The 25,145-nt window shown below is 40.6% G+C and overlaps 1 protein-coding gene across 4 annotated transcripts; it reads left to right on the top strand.

The window, feature by feature from the left end:
- Nucleotides 1–330: 330 nt before the first annotated feature.
- ppp4r3b (protein phosphatase 4, regulatory subunit 3B) lies at nucleotides 331–23,289 on the top strand. 4 transcript variants are annotated; one of them, XM_088351602.1, is made up of 16 exons: nucleotides 331–795; nucleotides 1,128–1,183; nucleotides 6,736–6,834; nucleotides 9,972–10,595; nucleotides 11,758–11,835; nucleotides 12,060–12,176; nucleotides 12,257–12,373; nucleotides 14,153–14,284; nucleotides 15,364–15,466; nucleotides 15,532–15,573; nucleotides 15,644–15,802; nucleotides 15,884–16,053; nucleotides 16,131–16,270; nucleotides 18,435–18,583; nucleotides 20,279–20,403; nucleotides 22,440–23,289. In XM_088351602.1, exons 1-16 carry the CDS (start codon nucleotides 654–656, stop codon nucleotides 22,545–22,547), a joined length of 2,361 nt encoding a protein of 786 aa, XP_088207728.1. In that variant the 5' UTR covers nucleotides 331–653; the 3' UTR covers nucleotides 22,548–23,289. The 4 variants fall into 4 exon arrangements, with proteins under 4 accessions (XP_088207728.1, XP_088207730.1, XP_088207726.1 ...); XM_088351604.1 differs by having other exon boundaries at nucleotides 20,282–20,403; XM_088351600.1 differs by having other exon boundaries at nucleotides 332–795; nucleotides 15,529–15,573.
- Nucleotides 23,290–25,145: the final 1,856 nt, after the last annotated feature.

Genomic DNA, 25,145 nt, shown 5'->3' on the forward strand with positions numbered 1-25,145 from the left:
TAAAAGGCTTGAAATAGTTCAGTTGATGTGTAATGAATCCAGAATGTATGACATTTTTGTTTTTTTAATTGCATTACAGAAAATAAAGAACTTTATCACAATATTCTAATTTTCTGAGACAGTCCAGTATATACCAATTTGGTAGTGTTTCCTTTGTAAGGTGGAATATTTTATAGTATGTTCATTTCAATTGGGTAAAAGTTTTGTATCAACGTATTGGTTTGAAAGCTGTAGTTTTTTGTTGAGTAAAAAACGTATTTTACAGTTTTAAAGAACTTTTTTTTTCAGAGCGCCTCTGAGTCGTGTGATTGATAAAAACACAAACACACGCACGCACACGATATCAAATTACAAGATGGCGCCCCGTGGACGTTAGCTTGGAGGCTACAGGAGTTGTGTTATTTTCCTCACTACACTACCTCCTGCCCATCGTAAAACGAGACGGGAGCTTGCTTCGGAGTTAGGCAAATTGGCCACGATTGTGCTAATTAAGCAGTGGTCGCCAAAGATACTTTTTTCCCCTCTGTCAACGTGTGTAACATGCGGGCGCCACTAAAGTTGTCAGGCTAGCGGAGGAAAACACCAAGGTGGCCTCGCTTCGCTTATTAGCATCCGGCTAGCCTCGCCTTCTAGCTTCCCCCTCAGTCTTCATCATGTCGGACACTCGGCGGCGGGTGAAAGTTTATACGCTCAACGAGGACCGCCAGTGGGACGACCGGGGCACCGGGCATGTTTCTTCGACGTTTGTGGAACGATTAAAGGGAATATCGTTACTTGTCCGGGCTGAATCCGACGGTGAGACCGCCTCCCCATTGCCTTTACACTCTACCGCCGTCGTTGGGTCTTCGTAGCTTAGCCGAGCTAGCAATCAATGTATTCTTAGTGTGTGTCGCAGTGGCTCGCCTTTCTGTACCTTAAAGTGTTAACCTTATTTTTCTTACGTGCCTTTGTACACGCATAACGAAACCCACTATCATTTACGTTGAAAACCGCTTGCGGTGACTCATGTCAACTCGCCTTTTGTCCTGTGCTAAGTCTCTCATTATTGTGTCCCAAATACAAAAGCACAATGTGAAAGTTATTCTACTATTGTTTAATAACAAGTCACACTGTGCATATTTTTGCAGGCTCACTATTGTTGGAGTCAAAGATTAGCCCAAACACTGCTTATCAGAAACAGCAGGTAAGTTAGTTTTTGCTACGATCAACCACAAAAGCAATTCAAAACACTTCTGCTGTGTTCCAAGTCTATTTTTTTGTTTATATTAACAGTGTTTGACTGTGTTCAACTCTAAATCACAAGCGATTGGCACAAGTTTATTACTTAGTGATAACAGGTACTATTAAATTCACAACTAATTAACATACATGTCAACCTCAGCCAATGGCTCCTTTTTATTAATGAATGCAATTCCCCAATTAAGCGCAGGTTTTGTACAGGTGCTTGACATCCTCGAATATGCTTTAATTTTTAAGTTATGTCTTTAATGATTGAAATGTGCTTGTATTTTGGGTGATTTGCTCAATAAATGCTTGAAATTGTTGCCATGTTTCTCATCAAGTCTGCTTAGTAATGACGTAGACACTGCTCTGTAGTGGCTTCGCTTTGCCATTGCATTTCCTGTCAGCCTGTGATTAACGGCAGCTGGTATTAGTCTGTACGGCATTGTCTTATGAAGTGTCATTGCTCCCTATGGGGCACATGCATGCTACACCTAAGCAGGCCACTATGAAATGTGTATTAGTGTAAGGATTAAATATCAATTATGGACATTTATTCTGGGCCATGCAAAAAAATGAAGGTAGCATTTCCCAGGGCTGATTTGTTTTGGCAAGAACTTTCTGCAACTAAAAATTTAAGCCAAATTTTACTGTCATTTTTACCCAACACCTATATGGGGTAAGATATGTCCCAAAAATATTTCCACAAATATTTTTGCGATTGACGCAAGATCCAAAAATAATATGTATTGATAAATGCACACGCAATATTAAAAATAGCACATTTAAAACACAAATATAGTTTGGGCTCTGCAAAAAACATGATTCACACCAGATTTATTTATTCAATAGGACTGGGAAAATTGGCTTAGAAAGTCACAAAAAAGTGCTGGGATTTGGAATTGAAAATGATGTATTACCCCGGAAAGTGATAATGGACCTTACAAACACAACACGGTGCCTATTTACTTACAGCAAGACAGACTATGTAAAATTATTTGTGTGGGGAAAAAAAGCTACTTTCACATCTTTTATTTTCGGAACATAGAATGAGATTGGGGATCTTTTGTAAAACCTTGTAGCATATTTGCCTTGGCGAGATTCCCATTCTTTTTTCTGTCTACCTGATCCTTGAGTTCTTTTCTTCTTACTTTTCGGTTCTTCCATGGTAACTTTCACGATTCTAACTGGTTGATTCTTTGATTTTAACACAAACACCCGAGTTGAAATGCATAAACGCGGATACAACGCCGCACCACCTGCTTTATCGGCAAGTCCACAATACGAGTAGGAGGAAAAAGTTTAATCGATTAAAACATTCTTAATGTGTCGTGACGATAGTTTTACATTTTAAAAGAAATGTTTTTCCCCCTGTATAAATTGTTATTCAGTGTATACAATATGAATTGACTTCTTTTTTTAACATCTGAAATGCTGGGAAAATGTAAAAGTTGACAGGTATGAATTTAAAAAAAAAAAACAGAACCTAAAATTACCCTTGTAAAAAAGTTTCTCTAAGTTCTTCCAGTCAATGCTTAGGTGTTTTAGTGGGCTTACTTGGAAATTGTAATATTATGATCAGACATTTGACTGATATTTTAATCTATTCAGAGGCATGCACGTTTGTGTTGTTGTCCCAACTGTTGTCTTTTAATGACTGATTTCTACGTTTGAATGTTGTTTATGTTTACTTTTGTTTTTAAACCACATTAATTTTTCACCTCAATTTACTGAGTGTAGCAAAATGTGTACCCCATTTGCATTTCTTGATAATCACAAGCTTTTTTTCCATTGTTATGCTTTTGCTTCTCCGTTTAGCATCCATGCAAGGCATGGACCCATAGCAAATAAATACAGCACAAAGAATACAGTAATGTATTGCCAAATGGCAATGTCTTTACGGTGCACACAAGAATCTGAACTGAATGAAGAGAAAGGTATTTTTGAGAGGTAGAATAGTCTAAAGCATATCTGTATCTTCATGATGCTGTGACACAAACCAATAGCAGAGTAGCATTTTATTTGATGTCTGCCAATAGCAGACAGGCACCGCAAAATTAGAATTTTATACGTTTTTGGGTACTTTAAATACTTTGTTAATGTATAATCGGGAAAATGCTGGAAAGAGGCCAACAAAACATCTTATTACACACTGTGGAGTGAAAAGGGTCCCTGGGGTCTACTGTATTACACAATTAAATACTTTTGCCGATGCAGAACGCTTTGTCACTGTTTGTTTTTAGAGAAACTTGAAAATGCAAGAGAATTTGCAGATATGTATAACTTTTGGTAAGCTGTTTTACATACCTGTGCATATTATTCAACTATGTTACTGACACAGGTAGGGAAGAAGCAGAGAGACTGTTTCGCCAATCAGAATGCAATTCAATGAAAGTGCGAAACTGTCTAAAGTGAACAATGTCATAGCGAAAGTTCACTGTACCTAAATTTCACCACATGCGGTTTAGTATTGAATAGCTGTTTGAATTAAACGTACAAGATTTATAACATTTTTAGAAGTACAGTGGAACCTCGGTTCTCGACCATAATCCGTTCCAGAACCCTGTTCGAAAACCGATTTGGTCGATCACCGAAAATCGTTTTTCCCATTAAAAGTAATGTAAAATCGTTTTAATCCGTTACAACACCCTAAACGTTTACCATGAAAGTAAACATAAAGCTAACCCAGCCTAATCGCACGTTCGCGTTAGCGCAATCTTCCGTACGAAAGATTACGCTAACATGAACGTGTAAAAATAAAAAAATCAGGTCCTTTACATGTCATTTAGCACCCAGGTCTCCACAGCAAGCAGTGAGCGGTTAAAGGATAAAGAAAAGATTTATGAATAGGATTTCTTACCTTTGTGGTGGTCTGCAGAAGCCATGCTCTATTCCAGGGATGGCCAACCCGCGGCTCGCGAGCCGCATGCGGCTCTTAAACTAGTTTCATGCGGCTCTTTAGGAGTTGTTATAAACTGGTTTAATGCGGCTCTTTAGGAGCTGTAACATGTCATGCATCGAAAATGTTTAGCCGGCGCTGTCATTTGCCTTCCCTACAGCTAGATGGCAGACAAACAATGTAAGCCTGTTTGAGTGACGTCAAACGAGCGGCGAGAAAATATTTGCTTGACAAAACGTATTGTAGTCAATTTACGTGAAATTATCTCTTGAAATGGCAGGTGAAAAAAAGCACTGCCAAACGAAAATATGATGAAGAACACGGGACGTCTTTGCCAGAGTGGGAGTTTATATTTTTTTAATTGAACCTATTGGCAAGCCGATCTGCCTTATATGTGACGCAGCATTAGCACATTTCAACGCTTCAAATCTTCAGCGTCACTTAAGCTCACTCCACCCTAACATCGAACAAGATTTTCCAAGAGGGAGTGAACTTCGTAAGAAAAAGTTGTTAACTATGAAAAGCAAGGCAGAAAAACAGTTGCATCTTTTCCCAAAAAATTATGAAACACTCAGAGACAGTAACACTTGCATCGTGCAGTGAACTTGGAACATAGCACGGGTTAAAAAGCCATACAAGGAAGGGGAATTCATTAAAACATGCCTCATTGATGCATTTGAAATCTTGGCTCCTGTAGACAACAAACTAAAAAAGCATATCAGTTGTTCAACTGTCTCGCCACATTATGGAACGAATAATAGCCTATATCAATGCAGCTGTTGAATTACAGTTGCACACTGACCTTCAAACATGTAAATATTTTGGTGTGGCATTGGATGAGAGCTGCGACATACAAGACAAGCCTCAGTTGGCAATAATTGCGCGGTCTGTGTCAAATCAATGTGCGGTCAAAGAACAACTCCTTGATATTGTGCCATTAAAAGACAGAACCCGTGGCATATATGTGAAAGAAGCACTGATGGCTGCGTTTGCAAAAGCAAATCTGCCCACACCGAAACTAACTGCACGGATGGAGCGCCAGCCATGATCGGATCCATGAACGGGCTTGTGGGGCTGTGCAAAACATCAAACATTTCCAGACATTTGGGATTTCTACTGCATCATCCACAGGGAGCAACTCATGTCTAAATCACAAAATTTTGACAAGGTCATGAAACCTGTGATGGAAATCGTCAACTTCATCTGCACACATGCACTAAACCACAGGCAACTCAGGAATCTCATCTCTGAGCTGGACTAAGGGCTTCCAGGTGCCACTGCACTGTGAGGTGTCTGTCAAAAAGCCGGGTAATCTTTCGCTTCTTTTAGCTTTTGGATGCAGTGAAACTGTTCATGGAAGAGAAGGACAAGGACTATCCTGAGCTCTCAAGTGGATTATGGATCTGGCATTTTTAGTCAACATCGTATGCCACCTGAACAGACTGAACCTTATCCTGCACGGGAAGTTAAAAATGCTGCCTGACCTGATGCAAAGTGTGTTTGCATTTGTTAATATCCTAAAGCTCTTTGAGGGGAATATTGAAAAGGGAGATTTAACACATTTTCAAACTTTTCTAAAAGCCAGTGAGCAAGTCACCAGTGGTGCCCTAAATAAGAAAAGAGACAGATACGCAACACTGATTGAAAACCTGAAAGTGTAGCGACTAGGTTCTGTGACCCGGTTAACTGTTGAAAATGATTGATATTATCATGTTGGTGTGGTTATTTCCAGACATGGGGACTTGAGACTTAGTGACTTGGACTCGAGTCGACTCGAGTCGCTGTTTTTATGACTTGTGACTTGACTTGGACTTGGCAATCTAAGACTCGGGACTTGACTTGTGAATTGACTTGCCCAAGAAAAAAATACTTGGGACTTACTTGGGACTTGAAGGTGAAGACTTGAGACTTACTTGAGACTTGCACATGTGTGACTTGGTCCCATGTCTGGTTATTTCCATCAGAGATCCGAGTAGAGATCTGTGTATGCGTTTATACATGATTAAAATATTATGTTTATGTGTACCCATGTGTATAATGTGGCTTTTTAGTAACAAAGAAAAAAACAAAAAAAAAAACAAATCGCCCCCGATAATGTGGCTCTTTGTAGTAACACAGACGAACAATTGGCTCTTAGTCGCTGAATGGTTGGCCACCCCTGCTCTATTCCCTCGAAAGAAGGGAAACTTGCACATCTTTTTCATATTTTGCTATTATTTCTTTCTTAAATGCAATAGTTGTACGCACTACTCTTCTTTTTTCACCTTTAGCAACTTTGCTGCTTGCACCAACCTTCTTCTGAGGCATAATTAGGGGTTAAAACACTCCGTTCACCGATATTAAAAACGAAAGCAAAAAGGAGTGCGCTCTCACGTGACAACAGTTCTTCACGAGGGGTGGGGGCAATCTACACCCGTACGCCGCTCAGCATTGCCCCTAGCGTACCGGCGTTCGATCTCCGATTTTTTTTGAACAAAAAGCGAAGCAAGAATTTCTCAACATTTTTGGTCGAGAACCGATTTGTTCGAACTGAGAGGTGTTCGAAAACCGAGGTTCCATTGTACACTTTTTTTTGTTTGTAACCTAATTCCACGTTTTGCTCCATGTTTGTGCAGGATACCCTGATAGTCTGGTCTGAGGCAGATAATTACGACCTGGCTTTGAGTTTCCAGGAGAAGGCAGGCTGTGATGAAATCTGGGAAAAGATTTGCCAGGTAAACTGACGAGTGTTTTAGGTGAATAAAAGAGCTTGTGATTCACTCTGTGTGGTGAGGTAGAAGGAAGAGAACTTAATGTTCATTGAGGAACAATGGCTTTTTTACGCTACTAGGTACCGTTTTTTCCGCACTATAAGGCGCACCGGGTTATAGGGCGCACCCCGAAAAAATAGTTTTTGGTCCTATATTTGACATACATAAGACGCACCGGATTATAAGGCGCTACAATGGGAACGTCGACAAAACAGTCAGATAGTTCAGTCAAACTTATTACCCCCTTAACATTCCGAAAGCTTGCAAAGACGCAAATACGTGTCGAGAACACGTGCGGATGCGGTGTCCGTACAATGTCACTCAAATGCATCGTTCCATCATTCGGAAGGTTAAAGTCTTGGGATTCAAGAAATGCCAACCATTCCTTAGTTTCTATTTTCTTTTTCGCTCGCAACTTTACTGTGCATATGACAATAAACACTAGGAATTGAGTTTAATTTTAAAATAGACACTCCATTCCATCCATTATCTGCACCGCTTATCACAGAAACATAGAGTTCAGTCTGAAACAAGATACAGGGAAAATATATAGCCTGAGTAGCTCACCGAAGTCGTTGTGTTCAATAATAATGTGCAGCCGTGGTCCTCTTATATCCGTGAGTGTAGTAAATCCAGGAGAATAAAATATTTACAAATACAGAATAGTAAAAAAATGCTTTCTGTATGCCGTCAACCACGTGCTAAACACATTAATCTTTTTCGGCCAATTGCAGGCTTTGTTTTGCCGTTTAAGCCTATGCCAGCCTGTAAATGATAAAAAGGATCCGCCCCTTGACCTCTGAATAACTTTAGCCAATAGTGATCGATTCAACTGATGATTGACACGTCTTTTTTGGCCAATTGCAGGTTTGTTTTGCCGTTCAAGCCAATGCCAGCCTGTAAATGATAAAAAGGATCCGCCCCCTGACCTCCGAATAACTTAAGCCAATAGTGATCGATTCAACTGATGATTGACACGTCTTTTTTGGCCAATTGCAGGCTTTGTTTTGCCGTTCAAGCCAATGCCAGCCTGTAAATGATAAAAAGGATCCTCCCCTTGACCTCCGAATATATTTAGCCAATAGTGATCCATTCAAATGATGATTGACACATTGGTTAGCCAATGAAACGCCGGTAAATAAATCCCAGCATACACCGCGGACTACTTGGCGTTCGGGGGGAAATCTAGTCGGCGGCTGCAAGTTAGTTGGAAGACTTTGCGACTTAATATTGATCCATAAATAAGGCGCACTGTATTATAAGGCGCATGGTCAGCTTTTGAAAAAATATAAAGGCTTTTAGGTGCGCCTTATAGTGCGGAAAATACGGTACTTAAAGCTTTACACTGTTGTTTGGGTCTTTTTTTTTGTGAATGACAGTTAGATGATCCACTGCAGGGGTCACCAGCCTTTTTGAAGCAATTAAGTGTGAAAAGCTACCAGATTTACGTGCATTCCTAAAATATCAACTTATGTTATTACTATGTTCTTACTTTATTATGTTATTCTCAGGTTGTTAACATTATAAATAGGTTTAAAATATGTTCAGTCAACCACTAAAACACATACTGTCAATTCCGGACTATAGAATGCACCTCATTATAAGCCGTCCCCAGCAATGTTTTAAATACATAAATACAAATACATAAGCCGCACCTGTTCGTAAGCCTCATGTGCCCACATTGAAACATGATATTTACAAAGAAAGGCGGCGCACGAAAATTGTTATATTAATATACGGTACCTTAATCCCTCAACGGGCCGCCGGACTTTTGATAAACAAGTACCTGTCTGTACAATGTGACCAGTCACTGAAATATGTCATACCAAATATCATTCAAAAGCTTAAACTCCATTTCAAAATATACTCATCAGAGAAACATCACGATCAGTCTGAAACAAGATACCTGGACACTATAAAGCCCTCATAACTCACTATTACGTCCCCTGGCCATCTTCAACTTCTTTGAATGTCTCGCGAAAATGGCTTCGTTGGATCAAGGGTAATCCATTAAATCCAAGCGTCTATAATATTTACTCCAAAACACACGCTAATACCCACAGATAAATATTAATCAGCCTAAAACATTTCTTTTCTGTTGGACGTTGCTTTGTGTAGTCCTTATGTTCCGTCACGTTATTTCCATTTACAATTAAACAGACTCGTAAAGTTATTCATAATGTGGTATTTATCCCTCCCCTTTCGATTGACACCTTTCTATGATGATGGTCTGTTCATGCTAGTTTTATTCATGCACATTCAAGCGTGAAGTTATATTAAACTTGCATCTTCCTCAACACATATATTCTGCCTGTCTCACTCTTACCTTTTGCTGCCCGGGCGCCCCTAGTGCAAATGCAATGTTAGCCGCATCATTGTTTAAGCCACAGGTTTGAAAACCTGCGACAAAAGTCGCGGCTTATTGTCAGTAATTTACAGTAGGCTAATTAAACTATTTTTTTGAACATCTAATAATTTATTAAAGACGCTGATCCTGCATGGATTTGTAATCCCAGTTAGAAATCACATTTACTAGAAAATCACAATGACCCTGGTGAGCTACTTCTAGAACTCTCCAGTAGACAACTTGGGTGTTTTTCAGCGGCTACCTGGTTTATGTGGGCAACATGTTAGTGACCGCTGATCCACAGTAAGTACCGTATTTTAGCACTATAAGGCGCACCCCCAGGAAATAGCTTTTTGTGACATTTGTTTCATATTTAAGGCACGCCGGCTAATAAAGCGCATGGAGTTGTGTTCAATTCCCATTGCAATCAATGTTAAGCAATTGTGAACAACCATCCGAGTACCTAGTTGGGATGGATTCAGCACTCTTACCATTGCTGTCCAATTCGACCCCTGTTGTGACTAAAATGTATTGACTAGACAATAATTGCAAAAATGTTGTTGCATATTTCCAATTTTCCACTGGATTATAAGGTGCATGCTTAAATTTCTGGTTATTTCGGGGGTTTTGGGTGTGCCCTGTCGTCCGTAAAAAACAATAATTTAATTTTAATTGACTTGACATTATTGTAAAATACCATTAACATTTACTTACAATCGAAATATGGAGGATAAAAAAAATACACCTCTCATAGGTGCAAGGGAAGGACCCCGCCCTAGACATCACCCAGGACCCCATTGATGAGTCTGAGGAGGAACGTTTTGAGGAGATCCCCGAGACCAGCCACCTTGTGGAGCTTCCCCCGTGCGAGCTCAGCAACCTTGAGGAAATTGCAGACTTGGCGACATCAGTGCTATCGTCACCGATCAGGCGGGAAAAACTAGCCTTGGCCCTAATGAGTGAGGGTTACCTCAAAAAACTGCTCGGCCTCTTCAGGGTATGCGAGGACTTGGACAACCGGGAGGGCCTTCACCACCTTTACGAGGTCGTACGTGGCGTCCTTTTCCTCAACAAGGCCGCCCTCTTCGAGGTGATGTTCTCTGATGACTGCATCATGGACGTGGTGGGATGCTTAGAGTACGACCCGGCGCTGGTCCAGCCCAAGCGCCATCGCGAGTTCTTAACCAAGACCGCCAAGTTCAAGGAGGTGATCCCTATAACTGACTCGGAGCTCAGGCAGAAGATCCACCAGACGTATCGCGTGCAGTACATCCAGGACATCATCCTGCCCACGCCGTCTGTCTTTGAGGAGAACTTCCTCTCCACGCTCAACTCTTTTATCTTCTTCAACAAAGTGGAAATAGTCAGTATGTTGCAGGTAAGAACCATTTTTTTTATATAAATGAGTATATAACACATACAGCAGACTTGAGCTGTCATTGACACTGCATCCGAAACTGATGCGTTGCAACGTTCGGGAAAACAGAATTATTTTTTGCACGTCAATCTACACTGCCTCTTGAACAGATGCGCATTCTCTTGCAGTACCACTGTGGTCTGCTGCAAGCTTTCTATTTTTTCCTGGCGCTGCAGGCAGACTTTTATGACGCTACAAAAATTCATGAGGCAGCTCAGAAGTCAAATGGAATGTTATATCCATTATAGAACAAAATAAAGCCGTTTTTGGACCAAGCAAACATTTGTAAATTAAAAAGACAAAAAAACAAACTCCAATAACCTGAACATGCAAAGATTACACTTTTTTTTTTTTTTTTTAACCCAAAACGTTTTTACCTATGGTAGATGCCAGATTCCGATAAATCATATCTACGATGTGTATCGTGAGCGGTTAGTATGCTATTGTTTACTTGTGTGTCAACACCTGTTCCTATTTTCTCCTTCAGAGGAGCAATGGTCAAATGCGTACATGTTAACGGTTAAATACCCTAAAATCAACTGCCGTTTCGCATGTCATCATATGTCCACTTGTGGTCCAGTAATTAAAATTCAGTGGTCTCGCCGCTGCTACCTGGTTTTGGCTCCTGTTGCATCCATCAGTTAAGTTTGAGCTGAGAAAAAGTGAGACAAGTGTTTGTACCAGTTTCTAATAAATACAAAGATAATTGCAAAATTACTTTTCGTGATCATCATTAACTGCTGACTTCCAATTTGTTTTTGTAAGTAAACTGAACCACAATTAACACGGAACACGACATTAAGCCATTTAAATCCAAAAGTAATTTGTTTGGAATTTACCTTTTTTTAATAGGACACATTGTTGTATTTCAGATCCACTTGGTGAAAATCTTTTTTAATTTATTTTTTTTTAATTTTTATTATTATTTTTTAATACTAAAATATGTGATTTCAGAGTATTGTACTTTAGAGAGCCCGAGTATTTTTTATTTTTTTTGCATACTTGTTCAGGATCCAAGTTGCTTAGCAGTGCGAAGACAAAATTGCCTGCTCTTTTTAAACTCTCAGGATGCATTGATTGCCTTATAATTTAAAAAAAAACATGTGTTTTGTGTTTGCCTCAGGAGGACGAAAAGTTCCTCACCGAAGTTTTTGCTCAGCTTACAGACGAAGGCACGGAGGACAGTAAAAGACGAGAGCTTGTGAGAACAGTCATTTTATTTTTACGTCTTAGTCAAAATGAATGTGGTACAGCTCCTGTTGGCCAGTGCATAGAAAACTATTGACTATATAGTTTAATGGTTATGATTCTGCTACTGTGTCCATGAATTGCCACAACAAAAGCAAGCTTTTGGATAATGTTTCATCTCCAGCTTTGTGAGTATGATGATCAACAGTAATAATTGCTTCTTTTTTTTTTACTCAGGTGAACTTCGTGAAGGAATTCTGTGCTTTCTCTCAGACATTGCAGCCCCAAAACCGGGACGCTTTCTTCAAGACCCTGGCCAATCTCGGCATTTTGCCTGCCCTGGAAATAGTCATGGTAAGTGAAGCTTGGTGCTAAAGGAAGGAGAGTGTGAAATATAATTACGATCTTTTATTCTTGTTTTTTTTTCCTCTCAGGGAATGGATGACTTGCAGGTGAGGGCGGCAGCAACAGACATCTTCTCCTACCTTGTGGAATTCAGCCCCTCCATGGTCCGAGAGTTTGTCATGCAGGAACTACAACAGACCGACGATGTAAGCCTGACACAACACAAAAAAATTCCTAGAACCGACTAAGGCGTCTCACATGAACTTTACGCTTAATATACTTTTATCTTTTTTTTTTCGGCGGGTTGCATTCCAACAAAGTCCCACGATTGCCCAAACCCGGGAAGTAGAAACAATTAAATATTTATTAGGTATCAGCAACCTCTAATATATACGACTGTAACAAAAAAAACATCTTCAGTGTTAAAAATAATAACAAACAATTGCAGTTGACAGAATGATTGATTGAATGGCCTTCAATGTCATTAAACAGTAGTAAAGGAAATTTGGAAGGGTTCTCCTTTCAGTGTAAGAAAGCAATGTAGTGAGCGTCCGGCTAGCATCGGGAATGCTCCGGTTGAACCAGGTCTCTGTGATAATGAAAATATAAGAGTCACAAATGTAGCAGTTTCCCACAATTTGTAGCTCCAGGTCATCCGTTTCAGGCGTAATGGATTTGGCGTTGGTGGGATACAGGCTCAGCAGGAGTGGCTTATTAGAGTTGTTACGTAGCCCATGCTTGCAGCCCCGCTTTTGCTTTATCTCCCGACGCCGCCTTCGTTGCACTCTTCTGACTTTCTTCTGAGTCCAAATTCGTTTGATGTAACAAGCCTTTAAAATGATAGCTGTTGCCGTGCCTCACAGTTTTGGGTCGACATTTTGACTTATTAGATCAAAGCGGCGCTGCCGCGAGCGACAGCCTTTCCAGCAGCTCCGTGTTATTTCGCACTTTTGTGATTTATTGTTTTAAGTGTCTGCTTCTATCTTTGGTGTTCTTCGTTCCGTTTGACAACTACACTTTGAATTACTTTCTATCCTATCGTTATGGGTTATAACGCACAAAAAAACCTTTGTTCGAGGAATCAACTCCTTGCCCTGAAGAACTCTCGTGCCAGCGTGATGAGGGGGCCCTATCGTGGATACAGAGCCTGAGATAGCTTAGCGCCGTTATAAGTCTTCGGTACCATACGTAATCATGGTGAATGTAAACTCTCTACCAAATAAGACCGACAAACTGTGCTGGTGAAAAACATCCAAGCGCATAGGGAGTGCAGTTTGCTGTGTTTTACGGAAACGTGGCTCACGTCTAGCATCCGGGACGCTAACGTGGCGCTACCCGGAGCTATCCGGCTTCAGCGCTGTTAGACAGAGACACGAAAGCCTGCGGGAAGCGGAGAGGAGGTGGACTCGCTAACACGAGGTGGTGTATCACTGAGCACAAAGATTTCCATCTGCGGCAGGGACGTCGAACTTTTGGACTAGCGTGTGACGTCATCCACTCCGCTGTGGCTAAACTACAACAAAGCACCCTGAGGGTATCCTGTTAATAAACAACAAAGGAGACTGCTGGAAGTGTGAATTTTTTTCCTACGGGGATGAATAAAGTATCTATCTATCAATCTATCCATCTATTAAACCGCCTGGCAGATGACACCAGCCTATAAGTCGCGCACAGATACGGTCACGCCTACCCAACACATACACACACATACGCACAGCCCTCCGCGACTGTTGATTGTTGTCTGCTGCAGAACACAATGCACAATGAAAATCTGAGAAGAAATGAAACCATGATACACCGAAGGATTACTTGATTTCAGTATTAGTAAATGGTGTCATACAAGAAGCAGTCAGAAAGATATATAAACAAGTAGTTTTTCAACATTGCATAAAATTAAACGTATTAAAATTTAAAAAATTTAAATATTCGTAATTCGAGATGCACTTTAATATATTCACTGTATTTCTATTTCTGTTGTTGTGAAGGATGTTCTTCTCATCAACGTGGTGATCAAGCAGATGATCTGCGACTCTGACCCGGAGTTGGGTGGTGCCGTCCAGTTGATGGGGCTTCTCCGGACACTAATCGACCCAGAAAACATGCTGGCTTCCACCAATGTAAGCTTGACACGTTGACTGCTTGTCTAGCAATATGAGTTGTATCATTTCACACTATTTTTCACAATCATAATATGAGAAAGACGACAAGATTTTAGCAACAGACATAATTAACCTACTATGCAAATCAGTGTTCCTGGCACCGTGAGTAAAAATAGTAATGATATAAGCTCTGATGCCTTTTCGATGGACATCTGAACCACTAGTAGTCCAATGGTAAACTGTCACAATATCACCGCCGCAACTGTTTCGAATCCCATTGCATATAATGTATTCTACTAAAGGCCAGTGATAACTATCAAATGATTAATCATTGCTTAAATACAGTAGTATACAATAAAGCTTTTGTATTTAGACTTATAAAAACTGTATGCATTTCCAATCTTATCCACTGCATTTTGTGGTATGTAAGCAGCACTTTTAAATTTTAGGCCAATTTGGGGTTTTAGGTTCGCTTTATAGTCCAAAAAATACAGTAGTTGGTCGCACAGTAATAGTACTTGGTTAATTTTTTTTTTTTTTTTTTGGGGGGGGGGGGGGTTGGATACCGTTTCAGATTCATTGGCTGAAAAAAAGAGGTATATATTATTTTAATCAGTTCCTCATTAAAAATTATAGTCTGAAATGGTTGCGCTGGCTTATGTGCATTTGCACCACCACGTAGCAAAACAGTGCAAACTTGCGTAAAAGACATGTTCTTTTTTTCACCCTGTCATTAGCGTGTGAAAGCATTTGCTTCACTCTGCCTTGGATAGATTTTATTGTGCGCTGAGAACAGCAATACTACACGTACAAGCAGTTTAGAGAGAACGTTCGTCAAAGAATAGGTCACTTAACTCAGCCCTGTCTAAGGTAAGGCACGGGGCCCAGCCAGTCAAATTTTTATTGGCCTGCAGCCTCTCATAAAATGAACAATATGTGGCCACTGCGAACCTTTCACGGAGGGTGAATTTATTAAAGACTGTTCAAAGAATGACAGGTTGACATGCCTTCACACGTTTTTAGTTTACCAAATCTGGCCCCCTATCTGAAAAGTTTGGACACCCCCAACTTAACTGGTATCTGATCTTTACCTACAGAAAACTGAGAAGACAGAGTTCCTGAGTTTCTTCTACAAGTACTGCATGCAAGTTTTAACAGCACCTCTGCTGGCCAACACGGCACATGACAAAAATTCAATAGGTGAGCTGGTACAACTGCAAATGGCAACAATTAAAGGTTCTGAACTTTTTTATTTACTCCAGAAGATTCGCAAGAGTCTTCCGCTATGATCAACGCTGTGTGTCCAGGTAATGATTGTCTGTTTTCCGGAAATTACAATGTCATAATTTCTGTATGTTTTATTTCTATCATGTGTAGATAACTTTCAGACAGCCCAGCTGCTGGCCCTGATCCTAGAGCTGCTTACCTTCTGTGTGGAGCACCACACGTATCACATCAAAACCTATATCATGAACAAAGACCTGCTGGGAAGAGTTTTAGTGCTAATGAACTCCAAGCATACCTTCCTTGCTTTATGTAAGTGCATACACATCAACAACCAGCACAAACGCAGAGCTAGGTGAGGGTCCGACCTTGTGTATTTGTGTGGCTGGAAAGGTGCGCTGCGTTTCATGCGTAGAATCATCGGCTTGAAGGACGAGTACTACAACCGCTACATCATCAAAGGGAATCTGTTTGAGCCGGTCATCAACGCGTTGCTGGACAACGGCACACGCTACAACCTCCTCAACTCGGCCATCATAGAACTCTTTGAGTTCATCAAAGTGGTGCGTTGTGCTTCAAATCCACAGTAAAACAAATTGCGGGACACGCTGGAGACTTACGTCACATCTCACGTTTGCAGGAGGATGTCAAGTCCCTCATAGCTCACATTGTGGACAACTTTTACAAAGCGCTCGAATCCATAGAGTACGTGCAGACCTTCAAGGGCCTGAAGGGACGATACGAGCAAGAGAAAGACCGACAGAGTCAGAAGCTCACCAGGTAAGCAGGAGACATTTTTTACAGCAGGTTTTTATGTTTGTACAATATGCTAATGAAGCTGGTGTTATTCTAACTGAAGTGGAATACTGAGACTTATGCACCCCGACTCTCTAAACCGGGGGTCAGCAACATGCATCTCTATAGCCGCATGGGGCTCTTTCGCGCTGCCCTAATGGCTCCCTACCGATTTTCAGATATGTTTAACAATGGAAATAGATGAGGGAGGGAAACACATATGTATTTTTTGATGCTTTACACGTTTGGAAAGGAAACCTTTATTTAGCCAGTATAAACCATAAACATGATATTTACAAGAAGTCATTTGACCCGCGAACTCTCAATAATGATAAGATACAAGATGTAAAAGAATAGAGTAATAAATATATTGTATAATACAAGGTAATTATATAGAATAGTTTAAAAAGAAAGAATATGTAAATGACAAGACTAGAGTAGAATAGTTCGGAGGAACGTCGTTGGCATAATAATACTATACAATAACCTAAATATTTTTCGTTGAACATGCGAATAGCGGAAGGGTAAAAACTCTCTTTAAGACGTGTAGTCTTGCTCCTAATAGAGCGAAGACGGCGACCTGACGGCAGGTAATCAAAGTACCTGTGAGCAGGGTTACTGGGATCGTCCATAATTTTTAGTGTCCGTTTTCTCATTCGTTCGATGTAGATACTATGCAGGGACGGGACCTATTATTTCCTGTGACTTACTCACTACTGATTCCATCTTTGACAATAATTTCTGATTGACGCGCCCAAACCAAACTGTGATTGAGCTAGTTAAAACAGATTCAATGATAGCGCGATAAAAATTGACTAGAATGAATTGACGGACTCCGAATGATTTGAGTTGACGAAGGAAGTAGAGCTTTTGTCTGGCTGACTTTAGAATATCAATAGCATTGACAAGTCCATGTGAGGTCAGCTGACAAGTAAGTACCTAGAAACTTGAATGAATGGACCAGTTCAACCTCACTACCATTAATTGACAGTGTTTTGGTATGTTATGGCTCTTTAAAATTTTGGGTTGCTGTCCCTTGGGCTAAAAACCTAACTCAAAACTACAATCTTATCCACCCACGTGACATATCAGGCCTTAACTCATGCCCTGCACATAATTCTGCAAAACCTTTCTTCCACACTGATTAAAAAATGAATTCGTGTTTTCGGTTAATTTCCCTATTTTCAAGCAAGTTGTGCAAAATCATCCACCTATCCATTCATTATCTGCACCACTCCTCAGTAGGGTTGCAGGGTGCTTGAGCCTATCCCAGCTATCTTCGGGCAGCGGGCAAAGGGACACCCTGAACTGGTTGCCAGCCAGTCGCATGGCTCACAGAGACGGACATCTTACTCGCTCATTCACACCTAGGGACAATTTGGACTGGCAAATTAACCTGACATGGATGTTTTTGGAATGTGGGAGGAAACCGGAGTGCTCGGAGAAAACCCACACAAGCACAAGGAGAACAATTAAACTCTACACAGAAAAGCTGGTAGCTGGATTTAAACCCATGCCCTCAGAACTGTTGCGGACGCGCGAACCACTCAACTACTGTGCCTCTTGTGCAAAATAATAAATTTCATTTCAACAGTGACATTTTTTGCCCATGCCCTTAGCATCTCAAAAGTCCCTAAAAATCATTTGCATAGGGTTCACATTTAAGAAACATTATTTTATTGTTTAATGTATTTATTCATGTTAGTGCACACGTGTTTTTGCGTTGGTATTTTAATACTCCTACAAACTTTACTCGCTGTTTAGTTGTGAATGTATCCTGTTTTTGTTCTTTTTTTCCTTTAGTTTTAGCACTTTGATCAGTTATCACAGCATATTTTATTTGATCTGCTGTTTTTATTCAGTAAGCATGCCATGAAAAGGCAATTTCTTCAACAGCAATACACTTCTGCCGTTTGCTGGATATAGTCTGTATATACAATATCGTTTTTTATATTCTCCACTGAAAGTTAAACTGCAAAGTTTCACTAATGTGAAGTGAGCAAGACAACTTTAAAAAAAAGAGGCAAGGAGAATTATTTCTGTCAACTTTTGGTTGTCACGTAACGACACTGTCATCAGAGGAGGGGTTTTAAAGATTTCCCCCCAAAAATCTGATTGCTGCAACCCTAGTTAAATTGCATTTCTGCAGATATCGACGAGAGGCTCGTTCATTGGATGAGGACGAAGAGCTATGGTTCAACGAAGATGAAGATGAAGACGAGGCCGAGGCGGTGGACAAGAGCTGTGTAGAAGATGATTACTCGGACGACTACAGCAAGTACATGGAAGCCAAAAAAGGTCAACTACCAATCTCTTTGTTACATACTGTAAATTTCGGACTGTAAAGCACAGCTGATTAAAAGCCACATGCTTGAATTAGAGAAAGGCCGCACCAAATGTAAAACTGCTCACACATGACGATAACTGCATGAGGAATTTGACATTGATGCCTATAATAATAATTATAATAATAATAAATACAATATATGTATGAGCGCCTTTCAGGACACTCAATATCACTGTGCAAACAATTTACATCAGTGATAAAATCCATCCATTATCTGCACCGCTTATACTCTGTAGGATCGCGTTGGTGCTGGAGCCCATCCCCAGCTATCTTTGGGCAGTGGGCAGGGGACACCCTGAACTGGTTGCCAGCCAGTTACAGAGCACACAGAGACAGACAAGTCATTTACACCTAGAGACATTTTAGACCGGCCAAATAACCTAAGCATGTTTTTGGAATGTAGGAGGAAACCAAAGTGCCTGGAGAAAACCTATGAATACACGGGGAGAACATGCAAACTCCACACAGGGCAGCTGGATTTGATCCCATGACCTCATCCACCAACTGTGCTGTAGACGCGCTAACCACTCAGCCGCTGTGCCGCCCTAAGTGAAAAAAATAAAAACAAAATAAAATATAAACAACGCCAACGGCGCCATGCCCCGAACACCTAACTCTGATTTCAGCTTTGTTGTTTTTCTGTTCTTCTGTGAGTTCTTTACATCAATGTTTTTCAATCAATGAAAGACATAAACTGAGCTCTTCCTCCACAGCTTTCTATGTCTTTCACACGCTAATTCACTTGTCTCCAAGCACAAGGCAATTAGCTGCTGCTGCCGCTTATGGTATGATATAGTACTACATGATTACTCTGCCAGGCGATAGACCGCACAGGCACTCAAATTGGAAAATTCCCAACCTGACAATATCTTGCATCACAGTGGTTGAAAAATACTGGTTTACCTCATGGTCTTTTGTATCTTGTGAGCATTCAAGATACCAAATACAAAAGCAAGCACATATTTACTACTGTGGTGAAAGAAAACGCGAATGAGGGCTGCGTCGCGTAAAATGCGAGCCTTATATTTCTAGACAACAACCCTAGGGCAACCATACTGTGGAGAAAAATGCCATACTGTAACCAAACTGAAGTCTCCTTGACATGGGTGATTCTGCAAAAATGGACCAAATTGTATTCGCTCGTTATCGTTCCTCGAAAATTAAAGGACACTTCAGCGACCTGACAGTGAAACTGATGATACAGAAAGAGAAAAGCGTTTTTGATAGTTTCCACTGCTGTTCAATTCGGATTTATAAATTGAAGAATTGATTTGTGGGTGAAAAAGTTGAAATATCGTGAGTATGTTGTAAATATTCTATAAAGTACTGTTAAACCTCCCCTTTGCTCCTATTTTGTATTATATGAATTATGTTTGCAAAAACAAGTACTAATTTCTCTCGTAAGGGGGTCACTATTGTTGTTAGACATTACCGCGATGTTTATTATTTAAAGAGCCTGCATTCTGGAAAAGAGCGGCCTGCTTTTTTCCTCTTGCGCCGCGGGAAAAAAAAAGGAATAAGCCACACAGTGTTTAAAGCCTCAGTTTTGAAAATGAAAGAAAAAAACTACAGGTCAGATTTACAGTAGTTTAACAATCAGCACTACAGCAGTTTAAATTCAGCTAACGCCGCTGCCAATGTTTCAGCAGGCGCAGCTAACATCGCTAACAAAGCCGCCACACTGGCCCCAGCCTCACCCCCCGCCGCACCCAACAACAGCTCAACCTCGTCTATCAAACCGGTGGCACTTCCCGCCTCGCCAGTCATCAAGGTATTGCACCTTTGTCATTTGCTATGGATCCTTTGTTAGTACCCTACCTTTAAAAAAATGGGGTCACCCTGTTTATTTTGTGCTTTCCAAGTCACTTTTGTCAAATGAGTTGCAAAATAAAATAATGGTTTTCATTTTAAAACGTAATTTTATCATTCAAACCTTGCTTTCCTCAAAGAATGTTCCATTGCAGTCAGACCTTTGGCATTATAGCCATTTGGCATTTGTTGAAGTAATCTGGAGAAATTTCACTCCACGCTTCCAGAGCACAGGTAAGATTTTAACCTGAGTCCAACCTGACCTGAATTTAGTCCCCTGTCGGGCCTCAAATGTCAATCATTACTTTCAGGCCGAGCTTTTCTCTCACTGACTTTTTCAAAAACAAACATATGTATAAAAATGTATAGTGAAACGATATGTGTGCGCTAAACGAAAAAAAGGGCGTTTATTGAAAAAAAATAGATTTTTGTAATGTATTTTCGTTTTTAAAAGCTTTCTATGCTTTGGCTTAAGCGGACCCTACATTTTTCTTCTTCTCTCTTGCTCTCTTTCTCATAAAGTGCAGTGCTAGATTCTTAAGGACGAGCTGCTACTGCTGCTGTGTTTCATGGCCCAATTCTCCCTCCCAATACGACGGACGGCCATGCAATTTTCACGTCAACTCTTGCGTAGAATAGTAGAAAAAAAAAATTGTCGGTAAATGTAACCTCTGAGAAAACAGATGTAAATTTTAAACAGTCTAATATGTACACAACTGTGTAAAAGTTTGGGGTCGCTTAGCGTTGGAAAAGCAGGTTTTCCACTAAAGATAACATGAAACTAATCAGAAATGCACCCTAGACACTGTTTATGTGGTAAATGACTATTGTATGCAATATTTACATCTGCGCTACAAAGGTCTTTTTCCAGCAACCAGTGCTCCAGTTTATTAATTGTACATTGTGTTCTTTAAAATAGTTAGAAGGCTATTGGATGATCAGCAAACCCTTGTGCAACTGTGTTTGCTCAGATAAACACGGCTCAGCTATTTAGAGAAGCTATAAAACAGACCTTCCTTTGAGCTGGTCGAGTATCTGTAGCATCACATTTATGGGTGTGATTAAACATTCAGAATGGCCCGAAAATGACAACTTTCATGTGAAACTCGTCAGTCATGTTTATTTGTATAGCCCTTTATCTTAAGGGGTTTCAAAGGGCTGCACAGACCACAGATTATTGCAAACTATAGACTAATATTACACCATTCCCTGATCGAAAACCTACATGAGGGAAATGAAAAACTCAAAACCTCAACATGGGGTAAATAGGGAAACCTTGAGAAGCGACCGCACATGAGGTATTATCCCTTCCAGGATGACCAGGCTGCAACAGATGTTGCAATAACAAATACACAGATATTGTCAACGTGAAATATAAATCGTTCATAAGATATAGAAGTGTATTTTAAGCCTGGATGTAAACCGTTCCACTGAGGTTGCAAATCAAATCTCAGTGGGCAGAGCATTCCACAGCACCGGTGCCCAAATGGAGAACGCTCTCAAACCTGCGAATCTCTTTTTTTGGTAGTCTATTCTTTTTCTGAGAAATCAAGACTATTCCGTGTCAGAAATTGCCAAGAAACTCATGCAACGGTGTGTACTACTCCCTTCAGAGAACAGCAAAAACAGACACTCACCGGAGTAGATTGAAAAGTGGCACAAGAGTCGCTAGTTTCAGAAAGAGATACCTTACAGGTCCTCTCGACTAGCTGCTTTGTTAAATAGCACCCGCAAAATACCAGTGTTAACATCTACAGTGATGAGGTAAGTCCGAGATGCTGGCAAAGAAAAAGCCAAATCTGAGACTGGCCAAAAAAGGAAGAGGAAATATAGGAAAAGGAACATTCACAACTAAAAAAGTAATTTACCACGTTAACAATGAATAGGGTGTATTTCTGATGATAAGTTTAAAAATAAGCAAATTTGTAAGCAACCCCAAACTTGAACAGTATTGTATGATCATGAAAATAATTAATTGTGTTTTGTTTTTTGTGTCAGGCACCTGTGGTTGGATTGGTGGACTACCCGGATGACGAGGACGAAGAGGAGGAGGAAGATGACGTGGAAGAGCAATCCCCCAGAAAACGTCCGCGTCTCAGCTCTTAGCATCCCCACGTCCGGCAGCATCTCCTATCATGTTGCTCTCGGGCTTCTCAGATCTAGATGGACCACTTCTCTTGTGTCCGGACCCTGACTAACTTCTGACTGCTCGTCACAATAAAAAAGCCACGGTGTGTGCCTTTCTCTGCAACTGAAGCCTCCACCATGCTACAAAAAACATGAAGAGAAGAGCATCGTTGGTTTCAGAAGCTGTTGGTGAAGGTGCCGTGCCACAGGCCAGTCAGGCTAGCAGGACTAGCCCCCGGGACCCCAGGCTGCACAATCGACACCCTCTTTCTCTTGTAGATTTTAGTAGGCTTGACTGGCAGTTTGAGGATGGGACACATTTAACCAGAACAATTTCAATAAGGTCTTTACAGATTTTTTTTTTTTTTCCCTTCACTCCTTTTTTCACCAAAAAAGGAACAATGACATCCACCCACCCCGTGCCCTTTTGGTTTCGGTGGTGTCTCTTTTCTCTCTTTTGGTCCAATCCATTTGACTCAATGTAAATGTGCAAATTCTAGTTTTAAAAAAAGAGGAAAAAGAACTTAAAAAATGCAGTCAAGCAGTTGTTGTTTTTTTGCAGCCAGCTTTTGGAATGTGTTTGGGTTGTGTATGTGTAAGATGCTGCTAACCCTGCTGAATTTTATTGTTTGAAGGAAATGTATCTGAAAACAATTCCTTTGACCACTTTGTAGCTCTGATTGAATTTCAATCTCATTTGATACACATTGTTTTATACAAATTTTGACTCTGAATTGTCTTATTTATTTACAAGACATGTGGGAAGACATTTGAAGTGAACAGTGTCACTCAATTTAGCTTGGGGGCCACATGATAGAAATAATGCGGGAGCTGGACTAGTAATTTAATGGCATGAAAAGTGGTCTTTATCTGGAGGGCTGGGGGAGGCCCTTTTGGAGGCTCACAAATTATGATTCAAAGATGTAAAGTTAAGAAAATTATTATTGAGGAGTATTTTTCCTCAATTTTTGTTTTTCCTCACGAAAACTTAATCTCTTGTGGTGTTTATCAACTGTGCAATTGTTAAATAACAAAATCACTTATTTTCCATTAGATTGCTGAGACCTGAAACCGACCAAAACGGCATACCAACACTAATTTAAGTGATTGATTTAATAATGATTTTTTTTTTTTTTTTTTTTTTCTTCAGAAAATGTTTAGCTGAGTACAGGAACTCGACTCTTGCATTTCTTATTGATTTATAAATAGGAGCTAAAGCTTCTACAAACTTCCGTAAAGACACCGCGGTGCTATTATTATTATTATTACTTTTTAATCCTATTGCCCTAAACAGCGTGTACGTGACTTTTATTTTAAGTAAAATAACCTGATGACTTGGACTGGGAAAAAGCGTATGACAGAGTTGATAGAGAAGCGTTGTGGCAAGTCATGGTAATGAATGGAGTGGGTGGAAAGTTGTTGGAAGCATTGAAGAGTTTATGTGAACAGCAGAGCATGTGTAAGAGACTAGGGAGTGAGACAAGGGAGTGGTTCCCTGTGTTGACTGGTGTGAGACAGTGGTGTGTGATGTCACCATGGCTGTTTAATATGTACATGGATGGTGTGGTGAGAGAGGTAAATGCAAGAGTATTTGGCAGAAGTGTAGAGATGATCGATAACAGTGGAACGGTGTGGCAGGTAAGTCGGTTGTTGTTTGCAGATGACACAGCGCTTGTGGTTGATTCTGAGAAAACCTTGAGAAGGTTGGTAATGGAGTTTGGAAGAGGATGTGATAGGCGTAAGTTATGTGTCAATGTTGGGAAGAGTAAGGTGATGAAGTGTTCACGTGATGGAGTGGGCATGACGTTAGATATAAGGTTGCATGGACAGGTGCTGGATGTCGAAAGCTTTAGGTACTTGGGTTGTGATGTGGCTGCAGTTGGTGGAATGGAGTGCGAGGTATTGCGTTATTAAGGTATTGAGTTAATTAAGGAAGCAAGGTTTGGGTGCTCTGAGGGGAGTAATGAGCAACAAGGGTATGCATTTTAATGTTAAGAGGGGACTGTATGAGAGTGTGATTGAGCCGACTGTTGTATGGTGCAGAGACTTGGAGCCTGAATGCAGATTTGAGAAGGAAATTAAATGTTTTTGAGATGAAGTGTTTGCGGTGTATGTTAGGAGTGACATGATTGTCTAGGTTGAGAAATGAAATTGTGAGATAGAACTGGAGTAGTAGTGGAACTGAGCAAGCGTGTGGATAAGAGAGTACTCTGTTGGTTTGGACACATGGAGAGGATGGATGAAATGATCTGCATTTATATAGCGCTTTTCAAGTCAATGACTTCCCAAAGCGCTTTACAATGTGCTCCACATTTCCCAATAGCAGCCTTGTATTGCAGCCATGTAAGACGCTAACCTGCTTATTGGGGGTATTAGGGGTTCAGTGTCTTACCCAAGGACACTTCAACATGTAACACGGAGGAGCTGGGATTCAAACTGGGATCCCTTGATCCCAAGACGAGCGCTCTACCTCCTGAGCTACTGCCGCCCCTAAGAGCGATGGATGGATGAAGAGCGAATGTTGAAGAGGATCTACAGAGGAGAAATAAATGGAAGGAGACTGAGAGGAAGGCCGCG

The sequence above is a fragment of the Urocampus carinirostris genome, chromosome 13, assembly GCF_059441175.1.
Source record: "Urocampus carinirostris isolate Australia breed hairy pipefish chromosome 13, RoL_Ucar_1.0, whole genome shotgun sequence".
NCBI classification, from domain to species: Eukaryota; Metazoa; Chordata; class Actinopteri; order Syngnathiformes; family Syngnathidae; genus Urocampus; species Urocampus carinirostris.

Bases quoted from the DNA above. Each gene is read 5' to 3' on its own strand.
- ppp4r3b (XM_088351600.1), top strand. From the start codon at position 654: ATGTCGGACACTCGGCGGCGGGTGAAAGTTTATACGCTCAACGAGGAC. The intron at 796-1,127 runs GTGAGACCGCCT...ATATTTTTGCAG, and splicing joins TGTCCGGGCTGAATCCGACG to GCTCACTATTGTTGGAGTCA. The intron at 10,596-11,757 runs GTAAGAACCATT...TGTTTGCCTCAG, and splicing joins AAATAGTCAGTATGTTGCAG to GAGGACGAAAAGTTCCTCAC.